The sequence below is a fragment of the Astyanax mexicanus genome, chromosome 22 (genome assembly GCF_023375975.1).
Source record: "Astyanax mexicanus isolate ESR-SI-001 chromosome 22, AstMex3_surface, whole genome shotgun sequence".
In the NCBI taxonomy this organism is placed as follows: Eukaryota; Metazoa; Chordata; class Actinopteri; order Characiformes; family Acestrorhamphidae; genus Astyanax; species Astyanax mexicanus.
This window is the reverse complement of record NC_064429.1, coordinates 28,712,257-28,729,213: the sequence shown is the minus strand read 5'-3', so window position 1 is coordinate 28,729,213 and position 16,957 is coordinate 28,712,257. Positions and strand designations below refer to the sequence as shown.

Sequence of the window (16,957 nt, the reverse complement as noted above, 5' to 3'; positions counted from 1 at the left end):
CGGGGCTAAATTTTGCAGTAATAGCCTCCGATGACAATGTGATTAATCATGATATTTTTGGCACAGATGGGAGGAAGGAGCAGCGCGGCGTAATTAAGGCGGCAGAAACAGAGATTATTCACGGCCGAACCCAAACGCTCTGGAGCCGTGGATCTGAAGACGGGTCGACACTTCTGCCGTGGCGCCGACCGTAAGACCAGCAGTGACCTCAGAGAGTAAATCCTCAGGATTGATCAACTCAACACAACGAGACAAATATTATAAGTCCAGGTTGCATCATGCTGCTTTTTGTTTTGCCGTGCTGAAGTTGTGTAGAAGTTGTGAGGTGATATATTTTAAGCGTGACTGAAAAATTACCATGCTATACTCATGGCAAGACAATTAGCCCTTTCCCACCAAAAGAACCGGTGGAATTGGTTCGGGAACTGGTTCCTTTCAGACTAATAAGAACCTACACATAGCAGGTGTGAATTTTCCCAAGCTGTTTCCTGAGGTAACACTTTAACAATCTGCACAATTTAAGGAATTCTACACTGTAATCCCATATACGTTGAATTTACTTAAAAATTTTGAGTTAAGTAATGGGTAATTAAAACTTAATTTAGCATTACTTAGAACATCAAGTTATTACAACTAAAGGGGAAGTTGATTTTACTTTTTTATTTTTTTTTATACTGTAAGACTGGATAAGTTGAGTTTACTTAACTTTTTTAAGGCAGCCGGTTTGCTCAAATTTTTGGAGTTGAATTTACTTTCAAAAAAATTTAGGAAACTGGTTGCCTTAAAAAGTTAAATAATGAGAAAGGAAAACTTGAGTTAGCATAAACTAAAACATCAAGTTACTACAACTAAAGGGAAAGTTCATTTATTTCTAAAGTAGCCCAGGGAGAATCACTACACACTGATGGTGAGTGTTAGTCAGAAACTGTTGGACACACCCAGTATGCAAATAGATTGTGACAGAAGCCAATGGAAAACAAGCTGTTAATGGCAACAGACTAAACTCAGTTATTATAAGTTGGTTCAACTTAAAAATCTTAGTTTGAATAGTAGAGTATATGTGCCCACAAATGTTTAACTAACTCAAAATCTAATTTTATGTAAAACGTTAAGTCGTTTGAGCTCAAACAAAGTATGGGTTTACAGTGCGGGCTGGGTATCACCACTGGTTTCCCGAATCAATTTGATTCTGATTCAAAAAGCCACAGTTTGATTCAATTTCCAAGTGCTGCAGGGTACAAACGGGCTGCTCCTATGATCTAAGGATCGTTGAGAAATGAGAAATGGCTAAAACAACAAAAAAAAAGATGCAGAGCTTTCAGACCTCAAATAATGCAATGAAAACAAGCTCATATTCATAAAGTTCGAATAGTTCAGAAAACAATATTTGGTGGAATAACCCTGGTTGTTAATCAAAGTTTTCATGCATCTTGCCATGTTCTCCTCCACCAGTCTTACACACTGCTTTTGGATAACTTTATGCCTTTACTCCTGGTGCAAAAATTCAAGCAGTTCAGTTTGGTTTGATGGCTTGTGATCATCCATCTTCCTCTCGATTATATTCCGAAGGTTTTCAACATGGTAAAATTAAAGAAACTCATCATTTTTAAGTGGTCTTTTATTTTTTTCAAAAGCTGTATATTACATACATACACAAAATTATAAAAGACTATTATGGCCTCCACAGTGGTGGGAATACTATGTATGTATACATTGTAAAGAAGCATCAGGGGCTTCTAGCGTGCTCCAGGATCTGTAGTAAGGGGTAAGGAGCTGTGCTTGATAGCTATGGGCAGAAAAAAAGAGAGAAAAAGAGGCTTATCATAACCCAGCAGCAGGATGCAGCAGATTGGCATATGCTGCTGCCCAGCATGTCTGCCTGCCAAGAAGGAGATAGAGCCTTCTGAGATAGCAGCTCCAGAGCCTCACGCACGTCTGCTCTTGGGTACATTTGTTTTATTGGCCACTTTGGCACAAAACACTGACTTGCGGCAGCAACTGCGACCAAAAGTCTGTGCAAATCGTGTTCAGTGTTCACTCAGATTTAAATCAGGAGCCATAAAGAAGAGAACGCTATTCTACAGTTAAGGGCAGCTAGCGTTTCTGCCAAGAAGAAGATGTAGAAGTGGTAGAAGATGCAGTATGGAAGGTCATGAGAAATTGAGAACCTCCCTGGCCAGACGATGACCATCAGGAACATGCAGAACTGAAGGAGGCATGATAATGCTATTGGATTTCCAATGGATAAACAGTTAGTTTGGGACAACATATCGATATTGATATATATACAATATATATATATATATATATATATATATATATATATATATATATATATATATATATATATATATATTTATTTATATTTTATTTTTCCATTCCACCTTAAATGCTGCAGCTGCTGCCATCTGTTGCACCATTTAAGGTGGAACGGGAGAGTTAGCTAGCTAACTACCTACTGAGACAAACTACTAGTGATCTTTTTCAGACTTGTTATGAAGAATTTGGCCATTAAACATTGAAACTACACAGTAAACTCTGGTAAAATAGTGCTAAGCATCACTTTGTGTTGCCATCTTACTAGTGATTCTCATACTCCTTTGTTTAAAGTGTGCCTCTTAAAAATCTCCGTATGAAGGGCTAACAAGCCCTATCCCTTCCTCGAACCTACCCCTCCAGGACAATGCTCACACAGCCCACACACAGCAAGACTTTCCCAGAAATTGCAAACAGATTTCCAGCTAAAGCGTAAAAAAAATTGGCAACCTATGAGAGCAGGATCTACAGTCCCAGCTGCAACATCTGTGAATAAATGTGCTGCAGGTTGCCACACAGAACCTACATGCATTCATGCCCAACCATATCTTCTCTTGTATCTTGTATCCAGAGGATACAAGAGGTAGAATCAGCCAATAGGACAACAGAGCCTACTTTCCATCCAGTAATTTACTCATTACAACAATAAGATCATTGTAATAGTCCAGCATTACTCACATTGTAAAGGATTTCCACCCAGCCCTCCATGGTGATGCACTGGAAGACAGTGAGTATGGCGAAGAGGATGTTGTCGAAGTTGGTGATGCCAAAGTTGGGGCCTATCCAGTAACTATCACAACGTGTTCCGTTTTCACAGGTCCGAGCTGGAGCTTCCTCCCCACACGGAAATTCAGCCGCCTGCTCACCTGAGAGAGGAGAAAATCATCAGTCACAGAGCAAGGAGATTATGCTGCATTCTATTTACCCTGGAAACCGGATGTCGTAGCTAAAAATTAAAAGCTAAAGACTGTGGAGATTACCTCAACTGGTTTGACAATTCTTTATTGATCTATTATGACAAATCCATCTAAATATGTCTTATTTTTATGTTCCAGGTTAGCACTGTTAGCATAGTCCCAGGTTAGCACTGATAGCACTGTCAAAGGACAACACTGTTAGCATAGTCCCAGGTTAGCATTGTCACTGGTTAGCGCTGTTAGCATAGTTACAGGATAGCATTGGTAGCATTGTCCCTGGTTACCACTGTTAGAATAGTTACAGGATAGCATTGGTAGCATTTCCCCATGTTAGCATTGGTAGCATTGTGAAAGGTTGGTAGTGTTAGCATAGTCCCTGGTTAGTATTGGTAGAATTGTGCCAGGTTAGCATTGGTAGCATTGTCCCATATTAGCATTGGTAGCATTTTCCCATGGTAGCATTGAGACAGGTTAGTACTGTTAGCATTGTCACAGATTAGCTTTGGTAGCATTGTACTAGGATAACACTTTTAGCATAGTCACAGATTAGCACTGTAAACACAGTCCCAGGTTAACACTGTTAACATATTCCCAGGTTAGTACTATTAGCATTTCCCCAGGTTAGCATTGGTAGCATAGTCCCAGATTAGCACTGTTAGCACTGTCTCAAATTAGCACTGCTAGCATTGTCCCAGAATAGCACTGTTAGCATTGTCTCAAGTTAGCACTGTTAGCATAGTCCCAGGTAAGCTTTGTTAGCAATTTCCTAGTTTAGCATTGGTAGCATTGCACTAGGTTAACACTGTTAGCATAGTCCTAGGATTACACTGCTAGCATTGTCCCAGAATAGCACTGTTAGCATTGTACTAGGTTAACACTGTTAGCATAGTCAAAGGTTAGCTTTGGTAAAATTGTCTGTAGTACATAAAGTCGTGTAATAACAAAAATGCACAAAACGTGCACAGTATTTAGCTTAGCAACAGTTAGGAAATAGAGACATATATGGTACAAAGGGTTTTTTATCATGTCAAAACATTTTATAATATGGCAAACATATCAATATAATCGATATATTAAAAGGGAATCCCAACATTCTCTGCCATACAACAACTGTCACAACAGTAAAGCCTTTTTAAAAAAAAGGCAATAAAGAGCACATACTAAAAGCCTGAAAATCACCATAAGAAGCTTTTTTTGCATAATAAGTTGTGTACCTGTGTCGATTCTGAAGCAGGTTCGGTGGAACTTGCCCATGTAGAAATCCAGGCCAATGATGGCAAACATGAGGATGGCAAAGAAAAGCAGCAGGCCAATCTGCAGCAGAGGCACCATGGCTTTCATGATGGACTTGAGGACCACTTGAAGACCTGGTGTCAGAGATTCAGAGAGAAGCATTGGTACACTGACACAACACACACTTAGTAAAATTAGGGATTAGGGTATTTCACAACTACCGATATATTTGTTTGCTCTGGTCTGAATTAGTTAACGAGCGTGGACAGTTGGTGTGATTTCCCCTTGGTCTGGTTTGTGTTCACACAGGGAAAAGTCCAACTGTGCCAAAATGTGTCATGACAAGATATGTGCAAAAATTCTCTCTGCTTATTGGTCTGAGGGAGGGGGTGGAGCAAGAAAGTAAATGCAGGAAGAAGGTCCTGGAGGTGTTTGGAAGTAGTGCATATTTCTCTATAGTTCAACATGAAGCATGACATTAGAAATTGCATCAGTTTTGAACAGTATTACTGGTTATATATGGGCTACAGGTCCAATTTAGCTCAAACTTCCAAAGTAAAATAGCTTATAGTTGGGAAAATTCAAGGTCTAAAATGTAGGGATGTACTTTGCATGGCTTCTGTAGCCAGTTTAACCTGGTATGTTGCGGAAATAATTGCAACACCTGTGAAAAATGCCAAGTTAAAAGAAAATTTTATCAGCAGATATCTATTAAGTTTTGGAAACCATGAGAGAATTTTTTTTTTATTCTAGATGATTTGGAGTCTGGTTCATTTTGGCGTGATTCTTCTGGTTCCACTAAACCCAATCCAGGCGGGATTAATTTCTCAGAGGGTTCTGGGGTAATTATCTCTTTTATGGGGGGTCCTCTGTGATTTTATTCCCGTCTGGAACGGCCATGTATGTGTTTTTCTCAGACATCATCTGAGAAAATTACAGGCTGAATTATCTACTGTTTTTGGCTGAACTCTGTGGTCCTCCAGTAATTTTATTCCCGTCCGGACACACATCTCTGAGTTTCGTCTCCTCGCGTTTAATAAAATAGCTATTTGTCCACTGCCACGCACCGTAATTACACTTTGGGAGCATGTTTCCACAGAGATCCATGTTAAAAACACAACAGTGAGTGGAAATGGAGGAGCTACTGAACTCAATGTAATGTGATCGAAAAAAGCTAAAAAAAAAAAAAAACTAACTGGTCCTCCTGTTTTTTTCAATTGCAGTCAAGATCCAAGAGTTTTATCACTGAGTAGAAGTGTGAAATATTTTTTTTACAGAGAAACCTGTCCAGATAGGGCTTAATTCCATTTTCCATCTCTGCTGTTAATCCATACTAAACTGTACAGAAATGCGCACTAATCTAGAACATACTTCCTGTATTTACTTTCTTGCTCCGCCTCCAACAGCTCTAAACAATAAGTAGAGAAATCTTTCTCACATGGTTTGTTGTGATGCATTGTGGTGCACTTTGATTTTTCCCTGTGTGAAAAGAAACCAAACCAAAAGTGAAACTATTTACAATTTTTCAATTTGGACCAGAACAAACAAAATCTATAGGTGTGGACTTTTTTAAAGTCTTCTATTGTTTCTAAATAAAAGAAAGCTTCAAATAACTAATCAGAGCCAAATGACACAAGCATTCTACTGTATGGTAACACTCAACAGGTTTCATACACTTTTGAACTTTTGAATACATTTCCATGATTGTTTCATGACTTTTCTATGCCTTCACGGCAAGTTTTCATGACCATATGATTTTCATGACATCACATCAGTACAGACATGGACAATAAAACCAAACAGCAACTAAACTACTGTATAATCAACATCAACTTTAAAAAACAATTAATAATTAATAATCAAAATTGATCTTATAAAAATGCTGACACATAATCTTTAATAATAAAATGTGTGTCAGATTCTGAGAGCTCCATTATGTAGGCCTAAAATTACTGAATTAACTCTGAGCTGACGTATTTGTTAGCTCAAAATAGATTTTCTCCATCAATAAACAGAAACACAAATATTTGTAGACCAAATTTCCATGACTTTTCCAAAACTTTCTCAGTATTTTTATTTTTCCCAATTTTATCCAGGCCTGAAAATTGCTATTTTCATATTCCATGACTTTTCCAGGTTTTTCATGACCTTACGAACCCTGACTCAAACATATTGAATGTAATAATGTAATAATTACACTGTCATTAACAACATCTTACTTTTTCCCCTAAAAAAACAACGTTTTTACAGGAACTTACTAGGAATTCCAGACACCAGCTTCAGCGGCCGCAAGACCCGCACTGCCCTGAGCGTCCTCAAGTCAAAGTCAGCCCCCACAGTGGTCAAAATCCTGCAGAGACAAAACCCAGAGAACGCACAGTGTGAGAAACAGCTCACCCTCATTAGTGAGTAGCAGAATATAAAGGAGGAAAACATAGCATGAATACATAATGAATCACTGAGCCACTGTTGTGCTAATCAGCACGGCTGAGATACAGCATCACTGTTCCACAGCAGAAACGTGTGTTAGGATAGCAGGATTACACACAATAATCCCTGTAATTGTATCGCAAAGTATGTGCATAGAATTATAACGACACTGGTGAAACAATTTTATTGTTTATTTAAAATAAGCCGGATCACACCAAACGCCCCAATTCTCAAATCTGTAGACAGAAGCAACTAAAGATCCGCCATTTAGCACAAGCTAACACTTGTGGTAACTTGTGGTAAATGATCAGTAAGATCACGTCACAATAAGAATTATTTGTGGATGATATATCGTCCCAAAAATTATTGTGGTAAACAATGTTATTGCCATTTTAAGACCATTAAATGCCATTGATATAATGATAATGATGATATAATAGAAATTAATAATACCCTAAATTATAATTAATCATAGATTCGTAAATGTATATTTATTCACCTACACCTGCAGTCCACACTCTGTGTATGTAGTCACAGTAACATTGGTCATTGCATGACTAAAATACTGTTCACTGTTATATATGTTAACAAACATACAAATAAACACAATAAAACGCAAGAAACAATATAACGGTTATCAAATATTATTGAGGTCATGTCCATTTATTGTACGATAAATCGATAATGCAATTATCATGACAGGCCTAATGATCAGCGTATGCATGGTATGGCCAGCTACAGCCTATTTGCATAAAAGTGTCAGAGCCCTTAAATGGCTCATTCTAAAAAAGGGACTGAAATTGTCCATTGTAGAGCTGGTGAAATCTATAAATCAGTTATTAATGTAAAATTATGACTCATCCTCAGAGATCATTGAAAAACATGATAGTTTACTATCAATCAGTTATAAAACTATCAGTGCTGATAAGTAGAAACACACACACACACATATACAGCTCTGGAAAAAAATAAGAAACCACTTAGAAATGATGAGTTTCTTTGATTTTAACAAATTGAAAACCTCTGGAATATAATCAAGAGGAAGATGGATGATCACAAACCATCAAACCAAACTGAACTGCTTGAATTTTTGCATCAGGAGTGAAGGCATACAGTTATTCAAAAGCAGTGTGTAAGACTGGTGGAGGAGAACATGCCAAGATGCATGAAAACTGTGATTAAACACCTTGGGAGTTATTCCACCAAATACTGATTTCTGAACTCCTAAAACTTTATGAATATGAATTTGTTTTCTTTGCATTATTTGAGGTCTGAAAGCTCTGCATCTTTATTTTGTAATTTCAAACATTTCTCATTTTCTGCAAATAAATGTTCTAAATGACAATATTTTATTTGTAATTCAGGAGAAATTTTGTCTGTAGTTTGTAGAATAAAACAACAATGTTCGTTTTATTCAAACCTAAACCTATAAATAGCAAAATCAGAGAAACTGATTCAGAAACTGAAGTGGTCTCTTCATTTTTTCAGAGCTGTATTTATGCATACCGGCACACGCGGCCTGGCGAGCACAGATCTATCTGTCTGGGATGATAAAAAGTAGTGAGGGCAGTGTGCATTAATATATTTATCCCCAGCTCTCCGACCCATCACCTATTCCCTTTCATCCACTCTCATCTCAGTCCAGCTGCAGTCCAGCGTGAGTCCAGAAATCAGGAGAGAAAATCAGGCCTTGATGCCACGAGCTGACGAACCGCTGCTCAACTCAAAGCCTCAACTCAAAAAACCTGATCGTGGTTGAGAGAGATGTTTTTTTTTTTTGTTTTTTTTTTAGGAAAATTTTATGAAAAGAGACCAAAAGATAATAAAATACGATAAGAGAACAGAAAGAGAAAAAGGAAAAGGTGAGAGAGAGGGATTGATAGAGGGAGAATCGGAATAGTTGTAGAAGGGGAGAATTTAAATTGAGAGTAATATCATATGGGTTTACAATACATCATTGTGCATTTGGTAATGCTCTTACTTTCCCTATTAAACATATCTCTGAGTTCCTAGTGTTGTTTTACCAGAATTGGATCTCGCCAAACTTTAAAAAAATTTGATGACCATATTTTTCCTCGAATATGATGTCTCTCTATTGTCCTTCCATTTTTTAATAATGCATTGGACAGTTCTTAACCTGATTTTAGTCGTTTTAGCTACAATCTCCTTAGATATTTTCTCTGCATTGTTGATGCAAACCTGTCAGACTGGGGCAAGGAGGAGACGCGGACGCAAATGCGAGTAAATTTATTGAAAAAAAAAACAACAACAACAAATAAACAATTGAGGATGTTGAAATAAACAAAGAAACAAACAACTGAAGCAAAACATAACAGGAAACACGAAACACAGAGAATACTGTGGACTATGGAGTCAAAAAAACACAAGAACCTGACTGATGTAAAAATGCACAACCACGGACATAAAACAGAGGAACAAGGAGGAATATTTATACACATGGACAAGGACAGGAAATTGGAAACACCTGGGAACTAACGAAGGGGCGGAGCTACAAACAAACAGGTGAGCAACAGGGGTGGAGACAAGGGATAATCACAGGGCACCAGCAGAGGAAGGTAAATTAACACAGGGACAGACTAGAGGAAACCAAAACAGGGCGAGAACGTGACAAAACCAATAATTTGACCCTTCTGAAACAGATTAACATCTTTTCACAACCACAGGATGTTCCCCACTTTCCTTCCACATGGTTATTTAACCTCCTGAGACCTGGACTTTTGCTTCGTGTACATTTTTAATTTCTCCTAACTATTAAGTATTAGTAGACCTACCAAGTATAAAAACTAAACTTTGTTACTACAATGTTCCTATATGGGGATAATAGTATTTTATTGCTAAAAAAAAACATTAGAAATGCATGCCGTATAAAGCTAGAGACGTTATTGTACGTAAATGAACTAATTTAACACCTAAAATTGAATGAACATTTTTATCAGGCCCATGTTTCTGTCTGGAGTTTCTTGCTGTAGAAACTTTTGACTGGATTAACCTTAACTGTTTTCAATTTGATTTGTCATAAATAAATGTTGTTATGTGACCACATGGTACAAGCAGTGTCTGTCTCCATATGAGGCCAAATGGTCTAGGTTCTAGAAAAAAATAAGTGAATATGTGTCATGGTGCAGAGAAGCAGAAATTTAATGTCCACATTTGAAGACAAAGGGTCTTCAGTTGGAGGTTAACAAAAAAGAAGCTACTCCCTGCATCAGTTAGGGTTAAATAACTTGTTGCCAGATGAAACATAATTACCCATGTAGTATTTATCCAATGGGAAGCTCTTACTGTACTTATTGGCTTAGTTAAATCCAGGTGGTGATTTTTTTTTTGGCCTGGAAGTGTTTTTTTTAAAGATTAACAAAAAGTGGATACTACACTAAAAAATGATGAGTAAAACTTACTTAGCATTTGCTTTTTTTTTAAATAAATTTAATTTCAGATACATTTAAGTAACTGAACTTTAGTCAATTCTTTCTTTTAGTAAACTTTACTTAATTCCTGCATACAATATTACCTAATTACAATTACTTAATTGATACAATATTTCTCAAATAATTTATTGTGTGAACTAAAATTATTTAAATTTCAGGAATTTTAATATATTATGTATCAAATGTTTTGAGTAATTTTGTATAGATTAAGTAATTGTAATTAGGTAATTTTGTATGCAGAAATTTAGTAAAGGTTACTAAAAGAAAGGATTGATTCAGCAAAAATAAATTAAGTAAAGTTTACTAAAAGAAAGGATTGACTGAAGTTCAGTTCACTTATTTACTCTATGTAACATTTAAGTTAAAGATACTTAAATTTATCTAAAATTAAATTTACTTTAAAGCAAATGCAGAAAGTTTTCAGTGTACCAAACCTTACATAAACACATAAATAACTCCTGGCAGGTGTTGAAAAGTTGCTGTTGCCAGCAGTTTTCTCAGTGTTTCTCAACAGGGCTGGGAGGTGATGTAATGAACTGATGTAATTTTTACTCTGTTTTCTGCTGGTTTGGTTCATTTTTCCAACTCACCTGTGCACCTATTACAGCACACGCAGCTCTCACTGGAAAATTAATACCCTACTGTATATCAAACCAACCATAGAGTTTAATGAGGGGAAAAAATATCAATTACACACTCACAAACTGATTAATTTTGTGTTTTATACTGACAAACTATATAATTTAGGTTTTGAACTGTTATACAGAATAGAAACTAATAACCTGATCACTGTTTCTTCCTTTCCCTTCCCTCAGGAATGAGAAAACATCAACATGTCCAGTCTAGTTTCCATTATTCTCTTCCTCCAACAGCCTGAATTACAGAGTGTGACCACAAGATAACCAGCATGTCTATACTGGGGAAGTCTGGATCCTCTGCACTGGCTCTAGGGTTGCACTCCCTCTTGGTTTCACTGCACTAGAAATTCAGAAAGCCTGTCTGAGCTCTAGTCTGCTACATTCTTTAAAAAATGTATCTTTTCCTAAAATAAGTCAATTTTAACATAAAAATATAGTATACAGTTTTACAGTTTGTCCACTGTCAATCTGGATGCAGAGCTTAAGTGATAACACACAGACTGAGCAGCTGTCTGACATCTGTCAAAATAAAAGTCACTGAGAAAAACAAGCAAACTGATTGTGTCAAAATAAAAGTCACTAATCAAATCAAGTTACTAATATAAATGAAAAAGCAATGTCAAAATAAGTCACTAATATAAAAAACATGTATGTTAAAATAAAAATCACTAATATAAATGAAAATAACAGGCTATGTTAAAAATAAAAGTCGCTAATTTAAATGAAAATAACAGATCATGTTAAAAATAAAAATCACTAATATAAATGAAAATAACAGGCCATATTAAAATAAAAATCACTAATATAAATGAAAATAACAGGCCATATTAAAATAAAAATCACTAATATAAATGAAAATAACAGGCCATATTAAAATAAAAATCACTAATATAAATGAAAATAACAGATCATGTTAAAAATAAAAATCACTAATATGAATGAAAATAACAGGCCATATTAACATAAAAATCACTAATATAAATGAAAAAATACAGACAATGTCAAAATAAAAGTCACTGATATAAATGAAAAAATACAGACAATGTCAAAATAAAAGTCACTGATATAAATGAAAATAACAGGTCGTGTTAAATTTAAAGTCACTAATATAAATGAAAAATAAAAACAGGCCATGTTAAAATAAAAGTCAGTTATGTAAATGAAAAAATACAGGCAATGTCAAAATAAAAGTCACTTATATAAATGAAAATTACAGGTCATGTTAAAATAAAAGTCACTAATATAAATGGAAAAAAACAGGCCATGTTAAAATAAAAGTCACTTATATAAGTGAAAATTACAGGTCATGTTAAAATAAAAGTCAATAATATAAATGAAAATAACAGATAATGTCAAAATAAGTCACTAATATAAATTAAAATAACCGGTCATGTTAAAATAAAGATCTGTAATATAAATTAAATTAACAGGCCATGTTAAAATTAAGGTCAGTAATATAATTAAACAATCATGACAAAACTATGTCAAAATTAAAGTCAGTAATATGAATGGAAAAAAACATATTAAGTCAATATAAAAGTCACTAATACAAGCAAAGCAGTAATGCAAAATAAAAACTTCAAAATAAAAGCTAAAACTACTTTTTCTCAATTCTCTTCTTCTTTTTTGTTGCTATGAAAATTAATTTTTATTCTCACCAGACTCACTTGTTCACAGCTCTGGGTTTTTAAACAACATATGAAGACAAGTGCAAGTGTTTCAATTGTATAAAAAAATTTAAATTGTAATTATAACATTTTCTCTCAGTAAATTCAGTGGTTTTGCTACAGGGCAAGATTGTCTGTGTAACTGATCAAAAAAAACTAAAACACAAAATAAACACATGAAAAATGGGAATCAAGAAATGCAAAAAAAGACAAACTAATGAGAATTTCATTTACGGAACCAAAAGTGTTTTTTTTTTTATTTCTGCACCTTTTATCTATATTTTTAAGACAGTAGTCAATCTTCATGCACCAAACGTCTCTTGGCCGATCAGCCAGGTTTGTAACAGGAGAACCAGGTACAGCTTGAGAACATCTGCTCTAGGTGGAACCTGGTGAGAGTGGAAAACTCACCTTGATCCAAAAAGCACAAAAACACCCAGAGAAAAGCTCCAGGCTGACAGGAAAGCTCACTGCGGATTTCTTTCTCCATCTATCAATTACCCTATCAAAATCAGGTTTCCCCTCTTAAGTGGATAATCTAAGCAGTCTTCTGCAGGAACACTTCTCCTATAATGCTTCCTAAACAGCTGGCCTGCGGGGGAAACTGAGCAGCACCCCCAGCGAGCAACATCTGGACAAACCACCGCAAAAAAGCTCATCTACATCCCCCACCACAGGAACGCACAGGGAGATTAGCTACCTAATGGACCTGCAAGGAACACAGTGCATGGTAAACCAGATCCAGAGAGAGAGAGAGAGAGAGAGAGAGAGCATCAATGCTGAGAACATCAAGAAACTGAGGTTCTGCTCAGACTGTGTTGATCTGTGCTCTTTCAGACAGAAGATAGTAGACTAAAAGAGTCATTAGCACTGTTTGAAAACAGTGTATCATTAAGAAAAAAACAACAGAAATCCCTCCCTCAGTTTTTGATTTTTTTTCCAGAGCTTTCAATAGTATATCCTGAATGGGAAAGTAGCACCTCATAAAAAGAGGCTACAACCACATGTTTCTCCTCATCCATCCGACTGTGTCAAATTAAAAGTCCCTAATACACACAATAAACATCCCTAAGGAGTTTGGACTCCACCAATCCATATTCATACAGGTTGTGTTCAATAGAGGAGTGGTCATCTGCAGTTGGCTAAAGATAATGTTTTGTGGACAACCATAAAGCTATTGGATAGGGGTGTGAAAAAAAACAGTTTAGTGTGGACTTTTTAAGAGGGATCTGGCAACACAGTAGCGATAGCAGCGATTGTGGTGGCTGAGCAGTGAGAGCAGCTCTCAGCAGAAGAGGAAAATTCGGGCATTTGTATAGAAGATGCTTCTGCTACTTTTTAAGTTGTATGTCTGGCTGCATTTTGGCTCTAGTGGAAACAATAAACGGTACCAGAGTGACCAACAAGACACAAAACATATATAAATACTGTAAGTAAATCCTACACGTGACTGTTTCATAGGCAGCTGTACTAATCCCTTAGCTCTGTACTGTATTTAAAAACATGTTCTGTCTCTGTTTGCACTTCAAGCATAGTCTTAATATGACTGGTTATGGTTATGAATAGTTAAATTACAAGAGATTTAGGAGAAAAAAAAAATCACAAACCCTAGTCTTAATATGACTGGTTGTGGTTTGCACTTATTGTTTGCACTATATAAGACCTAGAAAAGTTTTATTTTTATTTTTTATTTTTATTTCTATTTCTATTTGAGAGAAACCAGTCTGTTAAGTTTGCGTTATATGATTCTGTCAAATTAAACTCTAGTTTTCAAGCCATTTTTCATTTTTGACGTTTTCTTTAAAATTTTATTTTTAAATCTCGCCTCGTCTCGTTCTCGTGAACCCAATATCGTCTCTCGTCTCGTCTCGTGATATTAGTGTATCGTCACACCACTACTAATGGAAGGACATTTTGTTGATTGATGAGACTTAAAATACTAATCTAATTACCAATTCAAAAAAAAATTTAAATCACTGATAAAATCGGGAAAAAAAAATATCTTGAACAGTTTGTAGCACTTCGCTCCATAACTCACAAAAAAACAGGATTTTTAAAATTGGTTTGGCTACTGCACTTGTGCAGATCTCCTAATCGAGGTAGAATCATTGGCATGCTAATGGCAAGTTAGTAAGATGGGAGGACAAATCCGGTTGCAGTGTTGGATGAGCCCAGTAGCTGGCATGCTAACACGACAGTAACACTATTGGTTGAGACACCTGACTATTTTTAAGGTGTAAGAATCGAAATTCGATACCAAAACAGTACTAACCAAAATGTCTCGGTACTACAGAGTACCAAAAGGTCTAAAAAAAAATGTGGTTACTGTTTTAATACTTTGGAAGTGATTGACACATTTCTAATACAAATATAATTTAATTTTATATTAATTAAATATTTTTTATAATATAATTTGTCTACTGCTGATATTTTTTTTTTCAAATAAACTTTTAAATAAAAACTATAATGCATCCAATATTATTTTACTATTTGTAGTTTTAGCAGTTAATGTAACGCTGTTGTTTGGTTCTTATTAAAGCGCCACAATCATGCTCATTGTTTGTTTGTTTCAAAAAGATTCCAAAGTATGGCAGCCTCTCATGATGGCAGGCTGTTAAGTAAATACGTTTTTGGGAGAATAATTATCACTTTTTGTATTTTTTTGTTACAGGTATCGAAAGTATTGCTTAGGTTATGGTATCAAATTCAAAGTATCGTATCAGTATCTGTAACATACATTTGAAACGATACCCAACCCTAAATATATACATCATACATCCCAGAAGCCTCCAAGCCCAGAGAAGTTGATACTGCTTCTGTTCATGATTAACACAAGGCTTCTTCTGTTCTACACCACACGCTGCATCCGCAAAGCCACCAGCATTGTGGATGACCCCAACCATCCCTCACATGGACTCTTCGCACTGATGCCGTCCGGCGGAAGATACAGGAGCATCCGAGCCTCCACTACTAGACTCTGCAACAGCTTCATCCACCAGGCAGTCAGACTCCTCAACACACAGAGCTGAACCCCACCCCACACACCCAACACACTCACACAAAACTGAACCAGTATCCAGATTTCCATACTGTCACAACTCTTTCTGATTTGTAGAACAGAGAGAGAGAGTGAGAGAGAGAACGAGAGAAAGCTTGAGGATACAAAAATGCAAGAGCAGCATATCTGGCAATTAATCTACTGCCATTGATTTGTGAGTGGTTTCAGAACATTGACACGAGGCCTGCTTTATAATTCATCAGGTTTGAGCAGGGATGAATAATGCAGCTTTTTTTTTTTTTTGCGGAGCTGAGTTGAGCTACCTCTAGGCATTCTTCATAAACAGAGGAATTACGAGCGCGAGCAGCACCTCGGAATATCTGCAACCGATATCTGAAAACAATGTGTTCGCTGAAGTAAGCTTAATACGTCTCCCCTCGCTGTTTACCCGCCTCCCACCAGCCGCGATCGCCATGTTCCATATTCATTCCCTCACATCGGTGTGAATAATACAATAGCCCGGCGCGGTGGATCTGCCTCCACTGACAAAAATAAAACATTAATAAAGAGAGCAGAGCGCTCATCTCACCCGTTATCTCATTAAACAGGAGGATCTGCTCTGCTTAAGAGAGCCGTACTCTCCATCTGGCCTCCAAATCTCACCCAAAAGTGGTGTAAAATACGCGTCTCTGTGCGCCGCCCTCCGGAAAAGTGAAGTCACTGTGATCTCTGGAGTGAAGGAGTGAAGACGAGGAGCTGGAGAGAATGCAGATTTGCCCTGTCACCATCAGCCTCCACATCCATCACTCACTGCCAATCAAACCAGCTGTGCCATTCGGGAGAGACGACCATATATGGAGCAAAACATAGAACACATGCTGCCCTTCTAAAGTCTCTCTCAGTCCTATAGAGTGGCTTGTAAAAGTATTTTTTTTTTACATTTTATCCTCTAACAACCACAAACGTATTGTATTTTCTGCACTATAAGGCTCACTTAAAATACTTAAATTTTCCCCCAAAAAAATCATTAGTGTGCCTTATAATCTGGTGCACCTTTATGTAAATTATATGAATTTTACCAGTCAGGTATTAAGGAGCAGTAAAGCTACTTCGCTATACAAAGTACAGCGTTATACAGTAGTTGCAGTGAAGTTTCTCCAGCACTGAGACTCAAAACTGAAGCAGCATTAGTATTAGCTGTTAACCGCGCTAAGCGCTAGCTTTTTTTTTGCCTGCTGATAACCCTGGCTAGCACTGCTGGAGCAGTATTAGCATTACCTGCTAACCGCACTAAGCGCTAGCCTTTTTT

At 36.5% G+C, this 16,957-nt stretch overlaps 1 protein-coding gene across 5 annotated transcripts in view; it reads right to left on the bottom strand.

Moving 5' to 3' along the window:
• Positions 1-16,957, bottom strand: part of cacna1ba (calcium channel, voltage-dependent, N type, alpha 1B subunit, a) — a 214,112-nt gene that overhangs the window by 142,875 nt on the left and 54,280 nt on the right. For all 5 annotated transcript variants that reach the window (XM_049470674.1, XM_049470673.1, XM_049470676.1 and 2 more), the window contains exons 3-5: positions 6,725-6,816; positions 4,448-4,600; positions 2,995-3,182 (exon numbers count right to left, since the gene is read on the bottom strand). In XM_049470674.1, coding sequence (XP_049326631.1) covers positions 2,995-3,182; positions 4,448-4,600; positions 6,725-6,816 — 433 coding nt within the window. The remainder of the gene's footprint in view (positions 1-2,994; positions 3,183-4,447; positions 4,601-6,724; positions 6,817-16,957) is intronic.